This window comes from Coturnix japonica, chromosome 14 (genome assembly GCF_054131305.1).
Source record: "Coturnix japonica strain WE chromosome 14, WE-NBRP24, whole genome shotgun sequence".
NCBI classification, from domain to species: domain Eukaryota; kingdom Metazoa; phylum Chordata; class Aves; order Galliformes; family Phasianidae; genus Coturnix; species Coturnix japonica.
The window spans coordinates 1119377-1137947 of NC_140676.1; the positions used below are offsets into that span (position 1 = coordinate 1119377).

Consider the following 18571-nt stretch of genomic DNA (forward strand, 5'->3'; position numbering starts at 1 on the left):
CACAAAAAAGCCAGCTGCGGACCAATCCCACATTCAGTGTTTATTTATCTGTCATACAAATAGAAACGTGTGCCATAACCTCGCCTTGAAGTTCTACCCCAAGAGTTGTTTAAAAAAAAAACCCCAAACCAACCTACAGAACATTCATCATCTGAGGGTTAAAAAGCTGCTTTAAAATGACAGAGTTCCCAGGAGGTGGTGAGAGCAGCGACACCTGCAGCTCCCAGCCAGGACAAGCGCTGTCTGGAGCAGCAGTTCCACTGTACAATCAGCTGCTTACCATACAAGACCTTATGACAGGACAGTTCTTTGTAAAAATCAGTTTTAAGAGAGATCTCCATCATGAAAGGAGTTAAAAATGATGAAAAAAATTCTCACAAAGTCCTATTTGGGGAGGCACGGACTCCAGGCTTGTTGGAGGAAGCAGTTTCAAGCAGAATCACGCTCCGAAGGAAGACTCTCTTTGGCGACGACGACCCCGTTAGGAAGATACAGCATTTGGAATCTGAGAGTGCAGTTCTACACACTTCTTCGAGTCCAAGAAAGGTGCGTGTTGAGCATCGAAACAAGTGGGAAGAGGTTTGAAATGCTGGGACACACACAGACACAAATACCCTATACATTTCCTAGGTATCCATGCATGGTCTTTATATGTGAGGGACTGAGCTACACAAGAGGAAATCATGGCAATGGTTCATTGCAACCATTGGAGCGAGTTCGTTCTTCAGAGGCTACTCAATACTTACCACTGTATTGCCAATGAAGAGCTCGGAACTTCAACTGTCATGAGAAGGACAGACCACATCTGAATTTGAACCTGTATTTCCTAACAGGGCATCCCTTACTTCCGTAGCTGTTGAGAACTGCTGTTCAAAAAGTCATTAAAAACGAATGGAAATTAAAAGCTTTTAAGATGTCACCAACATCTTCAGCATGAACTGAAAGGCATTAACAAGACTTGTGAGGTATAAGAGCAATGGGCTGCCCTGTGCTGAGACATTAACCAGGTAAGTACCAGGGAATTCCATTCCCTACCTCACTTGGAGACGTTTTAAAACCTCATGAGCAGTGTGAATGGGGCATTCGGGTGCCTCTGTATGGAACCACTCAGAGCATTCAACTGCCATCACCAGCAGAGAGATATTTGAAACAAATATTCTGCACCACTTACATGGGGAATCTTTTTTTTTTGTTTCTGAAATCGAGGGAGGAAACATTATGATTGGTTTTTAATTAAAAACAAAATCTCAAACACCAGATTCGACTACAAGGAAAAACCACGTGGCTTTTATCCCCCCAGGAGCCGCATGAGAACAGAGGCTGCAGACTGAATCCAAAGGAACCAGAACGAAAGAAGAGAGAAACACAATTCCATGTATACACACGTTCTGTTGCCTGCAATGGATGTCATCATGGGATAGCACCACCACGAAAGACTTTATGTAGCCTAGTGAAACTTCACAAACTCCTCCAGAGTTCTGGGGATCTGGTTCTGATAGCTGATGTTGTAGATCCGCACCGCACGGGCAGCCAGGCACTTGAGACTCAGCTTCATTTGAGTTTTAAGGAGTATTTCAGACACCCCCGTGGTACTTTTATCCAGAGGAGTTTTCTTCTGCTTATTTGTCATGTCTGTGTGGGCGCCGGCCTCCACCAGGCTGATGATGATGGAATGCAATGTCAAGAAGTCACTGATGGGCCTGTGGTACTGGACAATGAGGTGGAGTGGACTGTTCCCTTCGTTGTCCACGGCGTTCACATCAGCACCGCAGTCCAGCAGCAGCTTTGTGACGAGAGCATTGGGGAAGCTGCAGACATCATTAGTGTGGAAGTCGTCCACTGGAGTGCTGGAATTGACAGCGTGATGCAGGAGACTGGAGCCATCCCGTGTCCTGGGGTCGAGATGAATCAGGTTGTAGATCTGCTTGTTGATGCGCGACTGATCCTCTTCGCTGCACTGAGTCTTTGTGGAGATGCAGACTAAGTAGAGGAAGGTAAAAATATTGCATTCGTAGTTGTCCATGGCTGTGTGGATGTCAGCATCCTGGGTGGTTTTGATGCGGGACATGCCTTGTTCTATTTCCAAGACGCTGCACCTCAGAACACTCTCGATGTCCTTGGCTTTAACCGGCTCATTCAAGTGTATCATCTGAGAAAAGACCTGGGCAAACCTCAGGAGGTCCTTATGAGTATTCCTGTTGCCTTTTTGCCTCAGATGCAAGGCATGGAGCCACAGCTTGATACACTGTTCAAACTCCATGTTATCCGCATAAACAGCCCCACGATAAATAATGGGGTGAGAGACATCGATATTGTCCGAGCCCAGAATTCTTTCACGCACAATGAGGCCTTCCATGTGAAGGGCATCTCTGTCCTGCCTGATGGACTCTAATTCCTGAGGAGTTCTGCATTCCGTCCTGTTTCCATAAGCTTCGATGGGTGGAAGGACTTCTTTCTCAATTATATTCTCACTGTCTCTGTACCTCTCCAGCATGGCTAAATACAGGTAGTGGTAAGTCTTCATGATGTCATAGTTCTCCCTGTCGTTTGCAAACGAGGCACCCAGCAGCTCCAGCGCCTCAATCCGACTTCTCCTATTGCAGCCGGCGTGTGCCAGCAGCAGCTCCACCACGTCCGCCTTGCAGCTCTCAGCTGCTACTTTCAGAGGAGTCATCCCGTGGCCGTTGACCATCATTGCTGCCTTCCACTTGACCAGCTCCCTCACTATCTCCAAGTGTCCGGCCTCAGCCGCAAAGTGCAAAGCGGTGGCACCGCAGTGGGCCTTGGCATTGGGGTCTGCATGCTGCTCCAGGAGATACCTCACCACGTCCGTGTGGCCCTTGTAGGCTGCGATCATGAGGCAAGTGTTGTCGTACTTGTTGGCGATGCTGATGTTGGCATTGTTTTCTACCAGGTACTTGACAATGTCCAACCTGCCGTCGAAACAGGCGGCCCTCAGGGGAGTTGAGTTGGTCACCGTTGTGTGATTCACATTGGCGCCGTGACTGACCAGCAACTTGACCACCTCAAAGTGCCCCGCTCCTGCCGCGCACCACAGGGCTGTGGCCCCATCAATGACAAAGCTGAAAAGAGAAAGAAAGCAACAAGCAGTTAAATGGTTGGCTGCTCTTTCAGTGGAGAGCTGGATCTTTTAAAGGCAGCTGTGCAGCATGCAAAAAAAAAACCACCACCACACCTAGCCATCAGAAGAGGCTTATAGCCACCTTGTTTCTAAAGGCAGAGAGACTTACCAGGATAGCCAAAGTAAAAGAACAAGAGACCTACCAAACATGGAGACCTCCTGCAGGAAGAAGCACTGGAAGAGGAAACTTCAAAGCAGCCGAGGGTGGAGCCACATTTGGCAGCAGCACTTCCTGGACTGCTTTGAAGATCCTACCTGCGAGCTGCAGCCCCGGCCTGCAGAGGTCTCCAGAAGAAAAGAGACAGGAATTCCCTCTCCTTTCATCCCTGGTGCCAGAAAATCATTAAAGAAACAGATAAAGTTTTATCTTTAAGTTTACATACTAACAAAAACAAAAACAACCCAACTCTCTGAATTCAGACACGAATGGCAGTAACTACAGCATACACTTGGCATACCCTATCCCTGACAGACAACAGGGGTGCTCTCTGCCACCCCTTCTGCTGTGCTGATTCCTGGAGACCAGCATGCAAAGCAGAACAGCAATCGGGTTAAAAAAACCCCGACTTTGAGGAATAGAATAACATTGTTAAAAGAGGAAGCTGTTCTAAGCCAGAGTGCCTCGGAGCTCTGCTTTGCATTACAGTCTTGCAGCCCACTTGCTGGCACTTGAAAACATGGGGATGGTTAACTCCAGTAAAGCCTCACAGTTCCTTAAGCCATTTTTATTCCTAAATCTTCAGCACCTTCAGCACAAATACAATGTCCTGATGTCCTTTCCATCCCCTCAGATCGCTGAAGCAGCCCTTAGACACAGCTCACCCTGCAGGTAATACACATTCGAAGCACAGCTCGGATCACAGAGGAGGGACAAACACTGTTTCCATACGGCCACGCAGTCATGTTCCCTTTCAGCTTCAGCAGCGATTTTCAGCACTTTACAAAGCTCCACAGAAACAGCTGGTTGCCTGTTCATAAATCCAGCATCTCCAGACAACACTTCAGAGGCCACTTAAGCGCCCTGGCACACAGAGATGTCTATATAACAGACGTGGCTACCTTTGTTCCCAGTAAGAAGTTCCTTATTTTGCACATACATAACCACACCAAAGTACTTTTCTATTCAAACAGCAGTAAACCAGGATCTCAGCTCTGTGAGTGAACACAAGGTGATTTCCTAATGCACTACAGGTCCATATTTACAAGTCAAGAGCTTGGAGCCCAAACAAGGGGGGTGTCTGGGCCACCTTATCACAAAAATGAAAGTAACGCCAAGCACGATCCGGGATCACATGCTGCCTTTCTTCTCACCAGGCTGCGACTCCTACTGAGGCCAGGGGAGAGGTGATGGCACACTGCGCCCATTGTAAGTCAAACAACACCTCCTTTAATCTGCATCAGGCAGAGGCTCTGGCAAGCAGATCAGCATCCCGTCAATGCACAGCATGAGAGAAAACCCAGCAGCAGAGGGGAGACAACAGCCCTTCTATCACTTTCTGTCAACACAGGCCCTTCTTTTATCTAAAATAAGGACAGACACACTGGTAGGTATTCTCAACTAGTTTTTACTCCTGAAAAGAGGGCTGAAAGAGGAATAAAAAAACCACACACACAGGGAAGTCAGTTCCTTTCCCTTCATTCAGTGCACAAGAAGCAAGTCAGCCTTGCCCTGGGTTAGGTAGAGCTGCATAGACATCATTGCAGCTCATCAGGCAGGAGCCAGATGAGAGATACAGGGGGACCGTGACGATCTCTCCCAGTATCTGATGGGAGCCCTCCTCTCTGTGCCAGCTACCTGCCAAACCTGAAGCTGTTCAAAGGGGAAATGGACCTTCAGGATTACTCAGCCTTGGCTTTGAGAATGACACATGGGCAAGTACCTGACAAGAGTTGCGAGAGCCTTTAAAAACAAGAGAGGTAACTCAGCTCATGACAGCAAAGCGAAGGAACGTGGGAGCACAACAGCCTGCAGGTTTAACACGAGGACAGGCAGCACTGCTTCTAACAGAACAGATGTACTGCTCACTTGCTGCTAAGAGAGCACTGTTAAGAGACTAAAATCTATTCAGAAACAGGCTTTCTGCAGCAGGCTGGCCACGTCTCCCCAGACTGGGAGCAAACAATGAGCGTTTACCCTGCCTGTCACACAGCACCATGAACGCCAGCTCCTTGGCAATGCCCATGTTCCTCACCACAGCTCCTGTCCTAAACCATCATGTTTTCCTTTCTGCCACCCTGTACAGCCCCCAGCAGTGAGGAAGCTGCTTTTTTATTGATCTGGAATGGAAAAGGCCTCACTTGGAGCAAGCAGGTGGCACCACCCCACTCTCATCCTACTCATGGTCTGTCACAGAATGCCTGATGTCACAGAAAAGCTGCTTTGGTGCAGAACGCATATGGGGTCACCTGCCCACCAGGCTAACAAAATCCTGCCTGCAATCTCAGCTTGAAGTGGCGAAGGTGCATCAAGTGGCTACACCCCTGGGACAGCAGCTCCACGCCCATCAACAGCCCAGCCACCAGCTGAGCAATGCCAAGCAGGCAGCTACAGCCTGGTGCTGGCCCTGGACACAACATTATAGGCCCCAGACACATTGTGACAAGGCACGGTGCAGGCCCTGCACACAGTGTGACTTGGCCAGGGCAGAACGTCACCACAGAATCATAGAGTTGTGAGTTGGAAGGAACCTTTAAAGGCCATTTGCTGCTACTCCCCTGTAATGAACACAGACACCCACAGCCTCCCGGGGTATGATGTGCCAGTGTCTCTCTAGTTTTATTGTAATGAGTTTTTTTTCCTTAGACCCAGCCAAAATCTCCTCTCTTTTAGTCTGAATCCATTTCCCTTTGTCCTGTCACAGAGACCGCACTGAAGATTCAGCATCCTTCTTTCTCAGATGTCAAAGGGCTGCTCTCAGCTCTCCACAGATCCTTCTATTCCCCACACTGAGCAGCCCCAGCTCCCTCTTAGGGGAGGTGTCCCATCCCTTGGGTCATTTCTGTGGCCCCAAAATGCTCCAACAGGCACATGTGAGGCCCAAGATACACAGAATCACAGAATGACCCGGGTTGGAAGGGACCTCAAGAATCATGTAGTTCCAACCCCCCTGCCTGGCAGGGCCACCAAACATACACATTTACTAGATCAGGTTGCCCAGGAGACCCCATAGATCCCCACAGAGACCCCACAGATCCCCATAGAGACCCCACTGATCAGGTTGCCCATGGCCCCGTCCAACCTGGCCTTGAACACCTCCAAGGACGGGGCATCCACAACCTCCCTGGGCAGCCTGTTCCAGGGCCTCACCACTCTCCTAGTGAAGAACTTCCCCCTAACATCCAACCTAAATCTTCCCTCTTTTAATTTAAAACCATTTCCCCATGTCCTGCTATTGTCAGCCCTTTCCAAGAGGGAAAACTTACTCCTGGGAGTAAGTTCCCTTCAGGTATTGAAAGGCTGCAATGAGGTCACCCCGCAGCCTCCTCTTCTCCAGGCTGAACGATACCTTATGACAAAGCCACGACACTCCATACACACACCACAACCAGGCCCAGCGTGCAGCCCAGACACACCATGACCAGAAGCATCACAGACCCCATCCAACCACCACCACGGAGCCCATTGGGCTGCAGTCCGTACGTACCCATCGAATCGCACGGTGCCGGTCTGCTGTGTCTGCACGCGGTAATGCTCCAGGAGCAGCCGAACCACTTTGGTGTGTCCGTTGCGGGCGGCGATGATGAGCGGCGTGGAGCGCTGCCCGCCGTGCTGGCTGACGTATCCCAGCAGGTACTTGATGTCGCTCTCGGAGCGGTTCAGGAGCAGCGCAGCCAATGTCAGCACCCTGCCCTCACTGGCCGCTTTATACACGTACCCGGCCAGTCCCTCCATCGCCGCCTCCTCCTCCTCCCGGCTGCGGCCCCTCCGGCCCGTCCTGCCCCGCTCGTTCCTGGCGCTGCCCGCGGCCGCCGGGGCCGCTTGTCCGTCCAGCTCCGGCTCCGTCCTGACTCGGGGCCCGGCGGGGGGAACATGCGGCCCAACCGGGGACAGCCGCCCCCCGGGCCCGGAGACGAGGCGGGGCAGCCCCAGCGCCCACCTCCAGCTCCTCCACCTCCAGCTCCAGCTCCTCCTCACCCGCGGCCCATCCCAGCGCCGCCGCTCCCGGTCCCGGGGCCCAGCGTGTGCGGGGCGGCTGCGAGCGGAGCGGAGCTACAGCTACAGCCCGGCGGAACGGCCCGACCGCAGCACGGGGACTAGGCCGCACCGCCCCCGAGCCCGGAAGTGAAACCGGAAGTGAGCTGTGTGCGTGCCTTTCTCAGTCCCCCCGGAAACAGGGAGCATCGCGCTGACGTTCCGCCGCGGATTCCATCGTTCCCAACCCCCCCCTCATCCCGCCCGACCTTGGGCTGGGCCCCTTAGGGAGGGAACGTTTCAACCCGTTTGGGTTGAAATCACTTGTGGTTTAGAGTTGCCAGCAGCTTTATGAGACGGGTCCACACAGCTGTGTGTGTCCCAACCCACACAGCCCCCTTCCCACTGCCACCCTCCCACCGTGCCCTCAGCAAAATCCCCCTATCTCCCCATACCTGCCCCCAAGGGGCACAGAGAGAGCACAGTGAGCACAGTAACACACAGCCCATGGAATATACAGCCCATGGCAATAGAGAGTCCATGACAATAGGCAGCCCATAGCAATACACAGCCCATGGAATACAGAGCCCATGGAATACACAGCCCATGGCAATACGCAGCCCATCTGCTGCACCCCATTGTGCTGCAGGGGATCCGGTAGCAGCCCCATAAAGAATTAATGGAGAGCCGTGCAACCGGAGCCGTGTGTAGGCCTCAATGTGCATTATGCATTATACATGGCGGCCCGGCCCGGCCGCACTGCGGGCAGTGACTGGAAGGAGCCCCAGGGAGCGGGGTCGGGCTGTTCAGTCAATGGGGATCGGCTTCACGCAGCCCCGGCTGTGCCCGACACGACGGGTTCACGCTGAGTGTAAGTGCAGCTCTTCTCCATGACCTCCATCACCCCTCTGCCCTGCAGGCTGCTCACATGCCTGACAAAAGCTGTGCCCCTCAATGCATGAAGGAGAACCCAGATCCATCATCACAGAAGCTTCCCACTTCCAAATCTCATTTCCTCGACCAGATGAAGACACAAAGCAGTGCGTGTGCTTACCCTAAAACCAATAGGGTTTTACTGCTAAAGAGCACTGAAGGAGTTAAAGATCACCTCTCTCTCCTTCCTCTATTACAAAAATAGCGAGGATTATCTGAGCACGCTTTGGACACGGAAAGAAAACGAGCTGACCACATTTTCTACGTGGAATACAGGGGACGATCGTGGGCTTGGAGGGTTTGCTGTGTGTCTGATGGCTGGAGGAGGCAGGAGGGCAGAGCTGTGCCCACAGAGCGGATCCTGCTCCCCGTTTTGGGGCTGTATCGCTGGATTTCAGCCCTGGCAGGGCAGCACGGCGTGCAGAGGCAGCAGCATCGTGCTGACTGGCTGCTCCCCATATCAGGGTGCATGAAGGGGGGGGTCGTGGGGATCATGGAGTCAGGAACGATCACCGTTAGAAACAAATAAAAACAATCACAACAAAAACAAATGACAACGAACGTAACAATAACGAAAACAAACGGAACCAGACACGCACAGCCGCAATAACGACGCCGATATCGGCCGCTCCGACCACCCGCAGCCCCGGCTCCCCCCGCCCGTCCCGCAGCCGCGCAGCCCCCGCCCCCAGCGCCGAGGCGGGGCCCGGGCGGAGCAGAACCGCACAGAGCCGGGCTGGGCTGAGCCGGGCCGGGCCGAGCCGGGCGGAGCTCATGCAGGGCTCGGCGCGGAGGCGGCCGTTCCCGGCGGCGGCTCCGGGCTCCCCGCAGCCCTCGGGGCCGCTCTACGTGGGCAGGTGAGCGGCGGGGAAGGGTGCAGGGTGGGGGGGGGGGGGCATATGGGCACAGGGGCGGCCCATCGTGCCCGGAGCACCCGGCACCATCCCTGGAATCCCCGCAGCATCACCCGGAGCGCCACTGCCCGCATCTTCCTGACCCCCCGCCCCAACCCGTTCTGGCTGTATGGGATGCCCAGCTCCACGCGGCTCCCCCCTATATACATCATCCTGACCGCCCCCAGGATCCTTATGGACCCCTTCAGCCCCACGCAGCCCCCCTCCCCACTCCTCTCCTGCTGTGCTCCCCGGGTACCACCGCCTCATCCCATACGCTGCAGTGCTCCGGGGCATCCCGGGCTGTTTGTTGGCCCCGACTTTATGGCAACTTCTTAAGGGAACCGCAGCTCTCTCAGGCTCTGCCCAACCCTCCAGGGCACCACCGCCCACCCCACAGCTCCGTGCTCAGCTCGGGGCTCTGCTCTCAGCGCCCCTAAAGAGCACGTGGCACCTTGGCCCTAAAGCAGCTCTTTCATTTGCCGTAGGGAGGTGAAGGCTGGGGAGGTGGGGGGGTGCATGGAGGAATGGGCTCAGGGGGGCGGCTCTGTAGGGGCAGGGCACGGGATGAGCCTGAGAGCAAAGGATAAAGGCGATGCAGTGGCTGGACCATCCGAGTGCTGGAGCACTGCAGGGCAGGGATACTTTCTTGCCTTCGATACTTTTTTACATGGGGTGCTTTCACAGCATTCGACACTTCTTTTAAGTATTGGATGCTGGTGGGAGCTTTGTTTTGTCACTCTTAAGTTGCACTTTGGCTGCTTTGCATCCTGCTTTTGAGGTCCCACTTCAGCCGGGAAGAGCCTTCAGAAGGGACATGTGGGTTTTTATTCCTGATGCTTTACCTTTCTGTGCTGCCGCCTCCTCTGCTCAGAGCCCAGCTCTGTCCATACACCACGGATCCCAACCCACCCAGCAGCAAAGCCCATTCTCTGGCTGGGCATGTAGCCCTGGAACCTTCTCCTGCCCTCCCCATCCCCACGGGGCTGATCTCTCCTTCCATCCCTACCAGGCATGGGGCAGCAAAGAGCGAGGACACCTCCAAGACCTCCCCATTCCACCTCGACCTCTGGTTCTACTTCACACTGCAGAACTGGGTGCTGGATTTCGGCCGTCCCATCGCCATGGTGAGCTGGGGGTGGCAGAGCAGTGCCCAGAGCATCGCCAGCCCCATAGGTTTAATTTCTCATAACACCTGTAATGTTTCTGCTGCTCATCCCTGTTCCTTTGCCTGCATGTCCTGTGCGTGGGGCTCTTGCACTCCGTATAGCATATGACAGGATGTTTTTTAGGGGTCTTTCCCCCCAAAATGAGTTATTTTAGTGCTGGCACCTGAATGGGACAGCACATTAGCACAGATCTGCTGCTGTTGGGTTCCTCGGTGCTTTCTCAGCACTGTAGGGTGCACAGCTGAGATTCAACCGCACTGTTCCTTTAGCTCCTATGTCCCAATGGTGCCAGCAGGGACGCTCCCTACAAGGAGAGCTCCCCAGTGTCATTATGAACAGCAAGGTGAAGCATCGCAGAGCTGGCCACCAGACCACCATAGCCCCAAACCCAACTCTGCTCTATTCCCATCCCAAAGCAGGTGTGGGGCTGTGAGTGCTCCCAAAGCAAGGTGTGATAATGGCAAGCTGGGCCATGGGGGTGCACTGATGCATCTTTTCCCCCCTCTCCTCAGATAATCCTGCCGCTGGAGTGGTTTCCCCTGAACAAACCGAGTGCCGGAGATTATTTCCACATGGCTTACAATGTTATAACACCGTTTCTTCTGCTAAAGGTAAAGTATTCTTAACTCTGCCAGCTGCAAAAGCAGCGCAAGTGGCACCTCTCAGGTGAAACCACTCACCAACCACCACTGAGCCCTTCTGCAGGAGGAACTGAGGGTGCTGGCTGCTCAGGACTGAGGCAGTGCCCACCTCTGTGCAGCCCACGACCACCTCCCCACCTTTCTGCACTGTGGGTGTTATTTCCAGCCTTGGCAGCCATTCCCCAGCTGCTGTCTGTAAGCACAGATGGGGCTTTTGAGGCTTTTTCTCCTGCTTTGAGGCAGTTTGGTGGCTGTGAACTCATGGGAGTCAGGCTGCTTTCCTGTCTGTGTGTCATCAGCTGGAACAAACCCGGTCCGACCGCATTCTGTACCCACATGGCTCAGCCTCTGACAGAAGCTGTGATTCAAGGGGAAGGCCGCAGAAGTCGGAGCCTGGGAGAAATCCCTTTGCTTGTTCACATGCTCCCTGCATGTAAAAGCACGTCGCTCAGAACCAAAGCTCTTCACCCCAAAGTGTTAAGACAAAACCCACCCAGACCTTGTGGGGCAGCTGGAGCTGCAGCAGGTTTCCTAAGTTGTTCAGTGCTTAACTGCATCAAAGTTGTGTCTGTAGCTCAAATTTATCCAGCACCAGCTTCCAGCCACCAGATCCTGCAGCCACGTTTTCAGGTTAAGGACTGCCTTATCACTGGGAATCTTTTCCTATGGAACGCTTGGCAGCCAGGAGATACAGGAAAGCAATTATAAATATATCTTAACCTTCGTTAGCCAGGAATTGAATTGTGTCCTGAGATGGAAATGGTTCTCTCCTGAGTCTGGGAGTGATTGAACTCCATTGAGGCTGGAAAGGAGCACTCAGCCCCGGTCCTGATGGGGCTGTGAGCACTGTCACACCTGGTGTGAGCTGTCCTGAGTGGCACAGCCAGCTTTGGGGAGCTCAGTGCTCCATAGGTCACAGTTTGCTGCTGTGGTCACCCTGTGTCCCCCTGAAGGACATCTCTGCTCTTCTTCCTGCACCAGATGGGAGCTCCCTCTCCCCAAACCCTCTGGCAGAGGCAGTGGTTAGAGAGAGGGAAAGTTAAGCCTCAGAATTAAATACAAATAAGGAGCTTTTCTGTGTTTGTGCAGACAAAGGGCTGCAAAGCCGCTTTGGCAGCGCAGGGTTTGCTGGGTCCCAGTGCTGCCGTATCATCTCCCACTGGTGGGCTCTGAGACCTTCCCCATCCCCAGTCTATCAGGGACAGCTCTTCCCTGCCTGCAAGTGGCCTGAAATGAGCGAGGGCTCCACTTCAGGAGCAAAAAGAGAGGGAGGGATCCACTTCCCTTAGGCAGAAAAGGGACCAAACAGCCCAGCAGAGCCCCCTGCAGACCCTCTGCACGGGGATGGGTGCGCGGCACAGGGGAGCGGTGCGGGAGGTCCCTCTGACCGCTGGAGGGCACAGAGAGGCCGCTGGAAGCTCGAGGGGAGGAGAGAAGCTGCTTTGTGGCTGGTGGATGATGCTTTTGGTCACGGCTGGGGAAGGAACTGCTGGATGTCCTGGCTGGGAGTCGTGGCTCAGTGTGAGCAGTGACTCAGGTGTGAGTGCCCCAAAATGCGACTTGTTGTCCCCAAAAGGGACAGAACGTGTGTTGGGAACAGAAAGCTGCACTTTTCTGCAGCTCTCTGCATGGCGTGGGTGACTTTTGCAAGGCAGGAGAGGGGTGAATCTGTCACAGCATCACTTTGTCCCTCCTCACCGCTCAACGTGTCCCTTGTCAGCTCATCGAGCGCTCCCCAAAGACGCTGCCACGATCCATGGTCTACGTCAGCATCATCACCTTCGTTATGGGCGCCAGCATCCACCTGGTGGGCGACTCCGTCAACCACCGCCTGATCTTCAGCGGGTACCAGCACCACCTGTCCGTCAGGGAGAACCCCATCATCAGGAACCTGAAGCCAGAGACGCTGGTAAGGCCATTTCTTTGTACTGAGGCTTAAAACATCATCATCATCTCATGTTCTTATTTGGGAGCGTGCCGTGCCCCCTGTGCCCTTTTAAATCTGTTCCGTTGCATTGCAGATTGATTCCTTTGAGCTGCTGTATTACTACGATGAGTATTTGGGTCACTCGATGTGGTAAGCGGTTTGCAGCGTCGATCTGGAGGGCTCAGAATGATGCACTGAGGGGCAGAGCTGCTCAGTTCACTCTGTTGGGGTGCTTGCAGGGGGATCCCCCTCTAAATGCTGCCCATTTCTGCCAGCTTGTTTAATCCCTGTCATTCTGGGGACGTGCAGCCACAGGGAGCAGCAGAGCAGCGCTGCTCAACCCTCCTCTTTGCAGATTCATTGACAGTTCTGCTCCAAAAATGTGCAACAACCACCACCACCACCCTGCTCGTTTGTTCAGATGGTCACACTAATGAATGGTCATGTTGGGAGGGAGGTTGGGGAGGGGGTTACACAGGGCTCTGAGCCCCAAACTCACCCCAGGCTGCTTCTGCCCCCAGGTACATCCCCTTCTTCCTGATCCTCTTCATATACTTCACCGGCTGCTTCACACCCAACGTGGATGAGAGCAGGATGCCAGTGTCTGCACTGCTGCTGACGGGGCCGAGCAGCCTCTATTACTGGTGAGTGCCCCACTGGGGCTCTGCGGGTGCCAGGGCAGAGCTGCAGCTCATGTGCCAGCCTGGAAAGTCCAATCCAATATCCCTTCAATGGGCCTCTGAGAGCTGGGGCCACTTCAGCACCGCGTGTCCCTGTCCCTATTTGGGGTGTCTGGTCACCCACCGTGCTGCTCCCCCCACTGGTACAGCTGTCCCAGCCCCACCTGCTGGCACCCCGTGCTTTTCCTGCTCCTCTGTTCCTTAGGAATCCCAGCACAGGGTCCAGGCAGCAGCAACCTGAGCTCCCAACCCCGTGTTGCAGGCACAGATCTGCACAGCGTTGGGGTGCTCCTGGTGATGCTCTCCCTGCAGCACAGGGATGTACAGCACCACATCCTGCAGGGCTAAATGGCCTTTTGAGAGAGGTCTTATTTATTTCCCATTTTCATTAGCCTCCTCTTCCCTGACGGCAGCCAAACAACTTCCCACTCATTGTCAGTGGCTGTGCCTGTGGCTCTGACCCCCGCTGAGGCTGTTCTCGTAAAGTAAATTAATTTTTGATTGTCAAAATCATCAGGATGATTTGGTCAGTTCCCACTTACCCGCTGCTCTGCCTTGAAATGCATCAGCTGTGCCCGTGCCAGTCCAAGGGAAACAATTTAAGATGCAGTGAGCACAATTCCACCCACCAGCACCCGACCATCCTCAGCACAGCTCCCTACAAGGAGGCATCCATGGGTACCCCGACCCCATGGGCTCCTGGGGGCTGGTACCCAAAGCAACACCTGGCTTCTGGCATTCACTGTGAGTTTGCTGCCTCTCTGTGCTCACCCAAACGAGTGCAGCACCCTGATTTACACTCATGGTTCTGCGTGGTGCAGGAGAAAATAAATGGGTAGCAAACTGTGGGTAGTAGCTCCTCAGCTTTCCCATCAACAAGAACCAAATCCTCCCCATTTCCCATAGGCACAAACCAGAGCCAGGGAGGTGCGAGAGCTCTGCTGCCCCCCACCAACCTTTGCTTTAAGCTTTCAGGACTCACCACAGCCATTTATTTGTTCCATGGCATGGAAAAAATGGATATCTAGGCTCCCATATGGAGCCAAGCAGGGAGAACAGCAACCCAAACAGCTGCTATAATGGGGGAAAAATATTGCAAGGTGCTTGCAGTGGGTTCTAACCGTCAGTACAAACCTTTTGGACGACACCAGTGGCTGGGGTGGGTTTTGGGGTGCACACAACAGGCGCTTTGCTTTGCAGGTACCTCGTGACCGAGGGGCAGATCTTCATCCTTTACATCTTCACTTTCTTCGCCATGATGGCTTTGGTGATGCACCAGAAGCGTAAAGGATTGGTGCTGGACAGCAACGGGCTCTTCCTCTTCTACTCGTTCATCATCACGTTGGTGCTGATCGCTGTGTGGGTGGCGTGGCTGTGGAACGACAAAACTCTCAGGAAGAAATACCCCGGGGTGATCTACATCCCCGAGCCGTGGGCTTTTTACACCCTGCACATGAGCAACATCCACACGGCCAAGGAGAGTTTGTAGGTTTTGATATTACAAAGAGGAAAAAAAAAACCACATAAACCAATACCCAATAATAAAATCTAGTTTTTCTAATGTAGATGTATTTTAAATAAATCCTTTGCCCGACGTTGGCTGCTGAATGCTGTCAGCTGGGGGGCTTTGCTGGGAGCCCAGTGCAACATTCAGCTGATGGAGGTGGGGATGCAGGGGGGGGATTTGGCCTGAGTAGGGCTGGGGGTGGAGCTCAGGGCCGGGGGCTGCTGCTGTGCCCTGGGGGGTGGGGGCACTGGGTGGGCTGAGCTGAGCTCACATCGGGGGGGTTTGGGGTCTAACCATTCCATGATGCATCACAAGGCGGCACCCTGCAATGTATCGTCCTGAATTGAGTTCTTGATCTTTTGGTTTATTGCTCGTTAAGGACTTGTTTCGTACGTGGGAATAACGATTTAGGGTGGAGCTGAAACGGCCCTTCAGCATTTCTATGGAAAACCCACAACCCCACCAAAAAGGAAAAGGAAGAGAAGAAAGGGGGGAAAATGAGGAGAAAAAAAAGGGGAAAATGAAGGAGGGAGGAAAAAGAAGAGGAGAAAAGAGGAAAATGAAAGAGAAAAAAAGAGAAAAAAATAGAGGGAAAAGGGGGGAAAGAGGGAAAAAAACGGGAAAAGGGGAGAAAAGGGAAACAAGAAGAAGGAGGAAAAGAGGGGAAAAAAGAAAAAGAAAGAATGGAAAAAGAGAAAAGCAGAGCAAAACGCCCGTCAGATCCACCCGCCCCCCCCTCCCGCTCCGGCTGTTATTTCAGCCCTCCCCGCCCCGCCCGACGGACTTCGGCCCTTGTCGCTGCGCGGTGCGACCCGCGGAGCTCCGCCATGGTGAGGTTATGGGAGGGGGGGGCACCGCGAAACGGACCGTAACGATGTTGAAGTTTTGCTTCTTTTCTGTTTTTCTCCCCTCTCCCCCCGCAGGCCAAGTTTCTGTCCCAGGATCAAATTAATGGTATGTATTTATTATTGCTCTTAGTACCGCTTCCCATAGCAGACCCTCGCAGCAGGGGGTGTTGCCCCCTCCTTTTTCTCCGAGCAATCTCCTCTCATCCCGCAGCACCACGGCTCCCCTTCCCCCCCCCCCCCCCCACACACACACACGGTGTGTGCAGGGTCTGGGGTGGCCACCATAGGCAGGAAGGTTTCAGCTGCGGTGGGAGCAAAGAGACAAACCCGGCTGCCAAACGTGGGGGGGAGGGAACCAGGGACCCCCAACCCCGTGGAAGGGGCCCCGAGGAGGGGGTTGGGGGCGGGGGAAGGGCGTGCACCGAGCGCTGCAATGCAATAAGAGTATTATGGCCAATCTGCTCAGCGGGATCGCGGCGGGGGGAGCCGGGGCCGCGGCCCCACCAGGACCCAGTGCCTGTGGGAGGGCGGGGAGGGGGGTTTGGGGGGGGTCGTGCTTTGCAAGCGTGGGCTTTTAATGACCTTTGGCACTTGAATAACAGAATCACAGATTCCCTGAGGTTGGAAAAGGGTCTCCAAGATCCCCAACCCAGCACATCCCAACCATGTCACATCCCTCAGCGCCACAGCACCACGGTTCTGAACACCCTGAGGGACCGACATCCCCCTGCTCCCAGGGCATCCCATAGCAGTGCATCCCATAGCAGTGCAGCAGCCCATAGCAGTGCATCCCATAGCAGTGCATCCCATAGCACTGCAGCCCACAGTACCGCATTGCTGCTCTTTTGGAGCAGCAATTGTTCCTCCTTCTCCAACCCCAACACAACCTAAGGCTGTTACCTGGACATAGAACCATGCAGTAGTGAAGGCTGGAAAAGATCCTCCATGCTCCCCACCCCCACTACCCCATCCCTGACTTCAGTCCTTCCCCTCCCCGCACCGCAGGGTAAGGAGACACCCAGCACAGCCACCCGATCCCCTCCTTTGCCATAACAGAAACTTCTGGCTTTTAATTAGAGTTCAAGGAGTGCTTTTCGCTCTACGACAAGAACCACAAAGGGAAGATCAAGGCTGCAGACCTGCTGGCTGTGATGCGCTGCCTGGGGGTCAGCCCCACTCCGGCCGAGGCGCAGCGGCACCTGCACCTGCACAAGATCGGTGAGCCCCAAATATGGCCCCAAAATCAGCCCATGAGTCCTGAACACACGTCCCAAAATGGGTCTGAGAGGTGGGGGCACAGCTGGGTGATGCTGGCAGGGGGAGCTGGGGGCACATTTTGGTTTAATACATAGATTTTCTGGGGGTGGGAGACAGTGGTGAAGGAGGAGGGGGCTGTGTGTCACTGTGCGCCCCAGGAGGCAACGCATAGAGGGGGGAGCTCCAGGCTGGGCAAAAGAGAACAGCTGGATGTGGGCTGTAAGAGCCACCAGCAGTGCTTCCATCAGATAAAAGCCAGGAGCCCCAAGGAGAGAAGATGGGGGATGCGGGAGGTGGTAGAGCTGCCCTGTGCCCCAGTGCTGAGCCCTTCTTACTGTTCTTCTTCTGCCAGATCGCAATGCAGAGCTGGACTTCTCCACCTTCCTCAACATCATGTACAGGCAGATGAAGCAGGAGGAGCCTGAGAAGGAGATCCTGACGGCGCTGGCCATGATCGACCGTGAGAAGCGAGGGCTGATCTCTGCTGCTGAGCTGCGGGCAAAGCTCACACGACTGGGGGAGAAACTGTCCGAGGAGGAGGGTACAGCAGCCCCAGGGCTCCACTGCTCCCCTTCCCCATGTCCCTGTCCACAGCCCACAGCCTCATTAGCGTGCTGCCCCCAATTACACATCCATCAGCTCACCATGCTGCTGCCACCCCTCGGCCACCAGCACTGGGACCTCGTCCTGGTTTGGGGCTGTTTATTAAGCAATGGTGTTCCCTGCACAAGGACAGCAGTTAAAAGCACCTGATGCTGAACTGACCCCATCCCACCTCGGCTGCGCTGTAACTCAATGCGCTCTGACCCAATGAGGACCAACCTTTTCTCCCCATCCTGTATTACTTTGAAGCGCTCTGAGAATCATTCAGTATTTTTCTGTTAAGGAATTCATTACACCAGCAGGATATTTGAGAGGAGGAGCAGAGTGCTTCACCCTGCTCACAAGAGCACACCGAGGTGCAGTAACCACAGACCTGATGGCACCTCCAACCAACCCTGAGCACCTCAAAAACCCCCCATCCCTCGTTCCCCTTCCTTCAGGCAGCACAGTACCACTGATCCGCACCCGAGCTCAAACTCAACCTTCTGTTTCCTTTTGCTTCCTTGCAGTCGATGACCTGCTGAAAGAAGCCAAAATTGGCCCAAACGGAACAATCAGATACGAAGAGTTCACCCACACCATTTGTCTCCCTGCAGTCGATTACTGACAGCACTCAGGGTTTGTGAGCAGCAAGACCTACAACTTCACTCCATCTTTTCTCTTCACTCCATCTTTCCTCATTACCTCCTGGACTCAGGAACCACCATTTGCCTTTGGGAACCCAGGGGCTGCCTTGGCTGCACTTCTCCCCCACCCCCTCCAGAGAAATACCCTCTCAAAATGTGAGCTGCTATTGAAATAAATGAGGTGTGACGTTCCCTTGTGGCAAAAGCATCGTG

General features: G+C 54.1%; 3 protein-coding genes across 3 annotated transcripts; 2 read left to right on the forward strand and 1 right to left on the reverse strand.

Annotated features, from left to right (window-relative positions):
• Nucleotides 1-25: 25 nt before the first annotated feature.
• Nucleotides 26-7455, reverse strand: FEM1B (fem-1 homolog B). Its single transcript, XM_015873444.2, has 2 exons — nucleotides 6787-7455; nucleotides 26-3083 (listed from the first exon to the last, which is right to left on the reverse strand). The coding sequence occupies exons 1-2, from the start codon at nucleotides 7032-7034 to the stop codon at nucleotides 1448-1450; spliced, it is 1884 nt and encodes a 627-aa protein (XP_015728930.1). The 5' UTR covers nucleotides 7035-7455; the 3' UTR covers nucleotides 26-1447.
• A 1464-nt stretch (nucleotides 7456-8919) lies between these two features.
• On the forward strand, nucleotides 8920-15082 carry CLN6 (CLN6 transmembrane ER protein). Its single transcript, XM_015873443.2, has 7 exons — nucleotides 8920-9064; nucleotides 10113-10227; nucleotides 10782-10880; nucleotides 12631-12819; nucleotides 12932-12987; nucleotides 13359-13481; nucleotides 14718-15082. The coding sequence occupies exons 1-7, from the start codon at nucleotides 8982-8984 to the stop codon at nucleotides 15004-15006; spliced, it is 954 nt and encodes a 317-aa protein (XP_015728929.2). The 5' UTR covers nucleotides 8920-8981; the 3' UTR covers nucleotides 15007-15082.
• Nucleotides 15083-15222: 140 nt separating this feature from the next.
• Nucleotides 15223-18550, forward strand: CALML4 (calmodulin like 4). The gene is made up of 5 exons (XM_015873385.3): nucleotides 15223-15854; nucleotides 15948-15978; nucleotides 16950-17090; nucleotides 17482-17670; nucleotides 18242-18550. Exons 1-5 carry the CDS (start codon nucleotides 15708-15710, stop codon nucleotides 18337-18339), a joined length of 606 nt encoding a protein of 201 aa, XP_015728871.2. The 5' UTR covers nucleotides 15223-15707; the 3' UTR covers nucleotides 18340-18550.
• The last annotated feature ends 21 nt before the right edge of the window (nucleotides 18551-18571 follow it).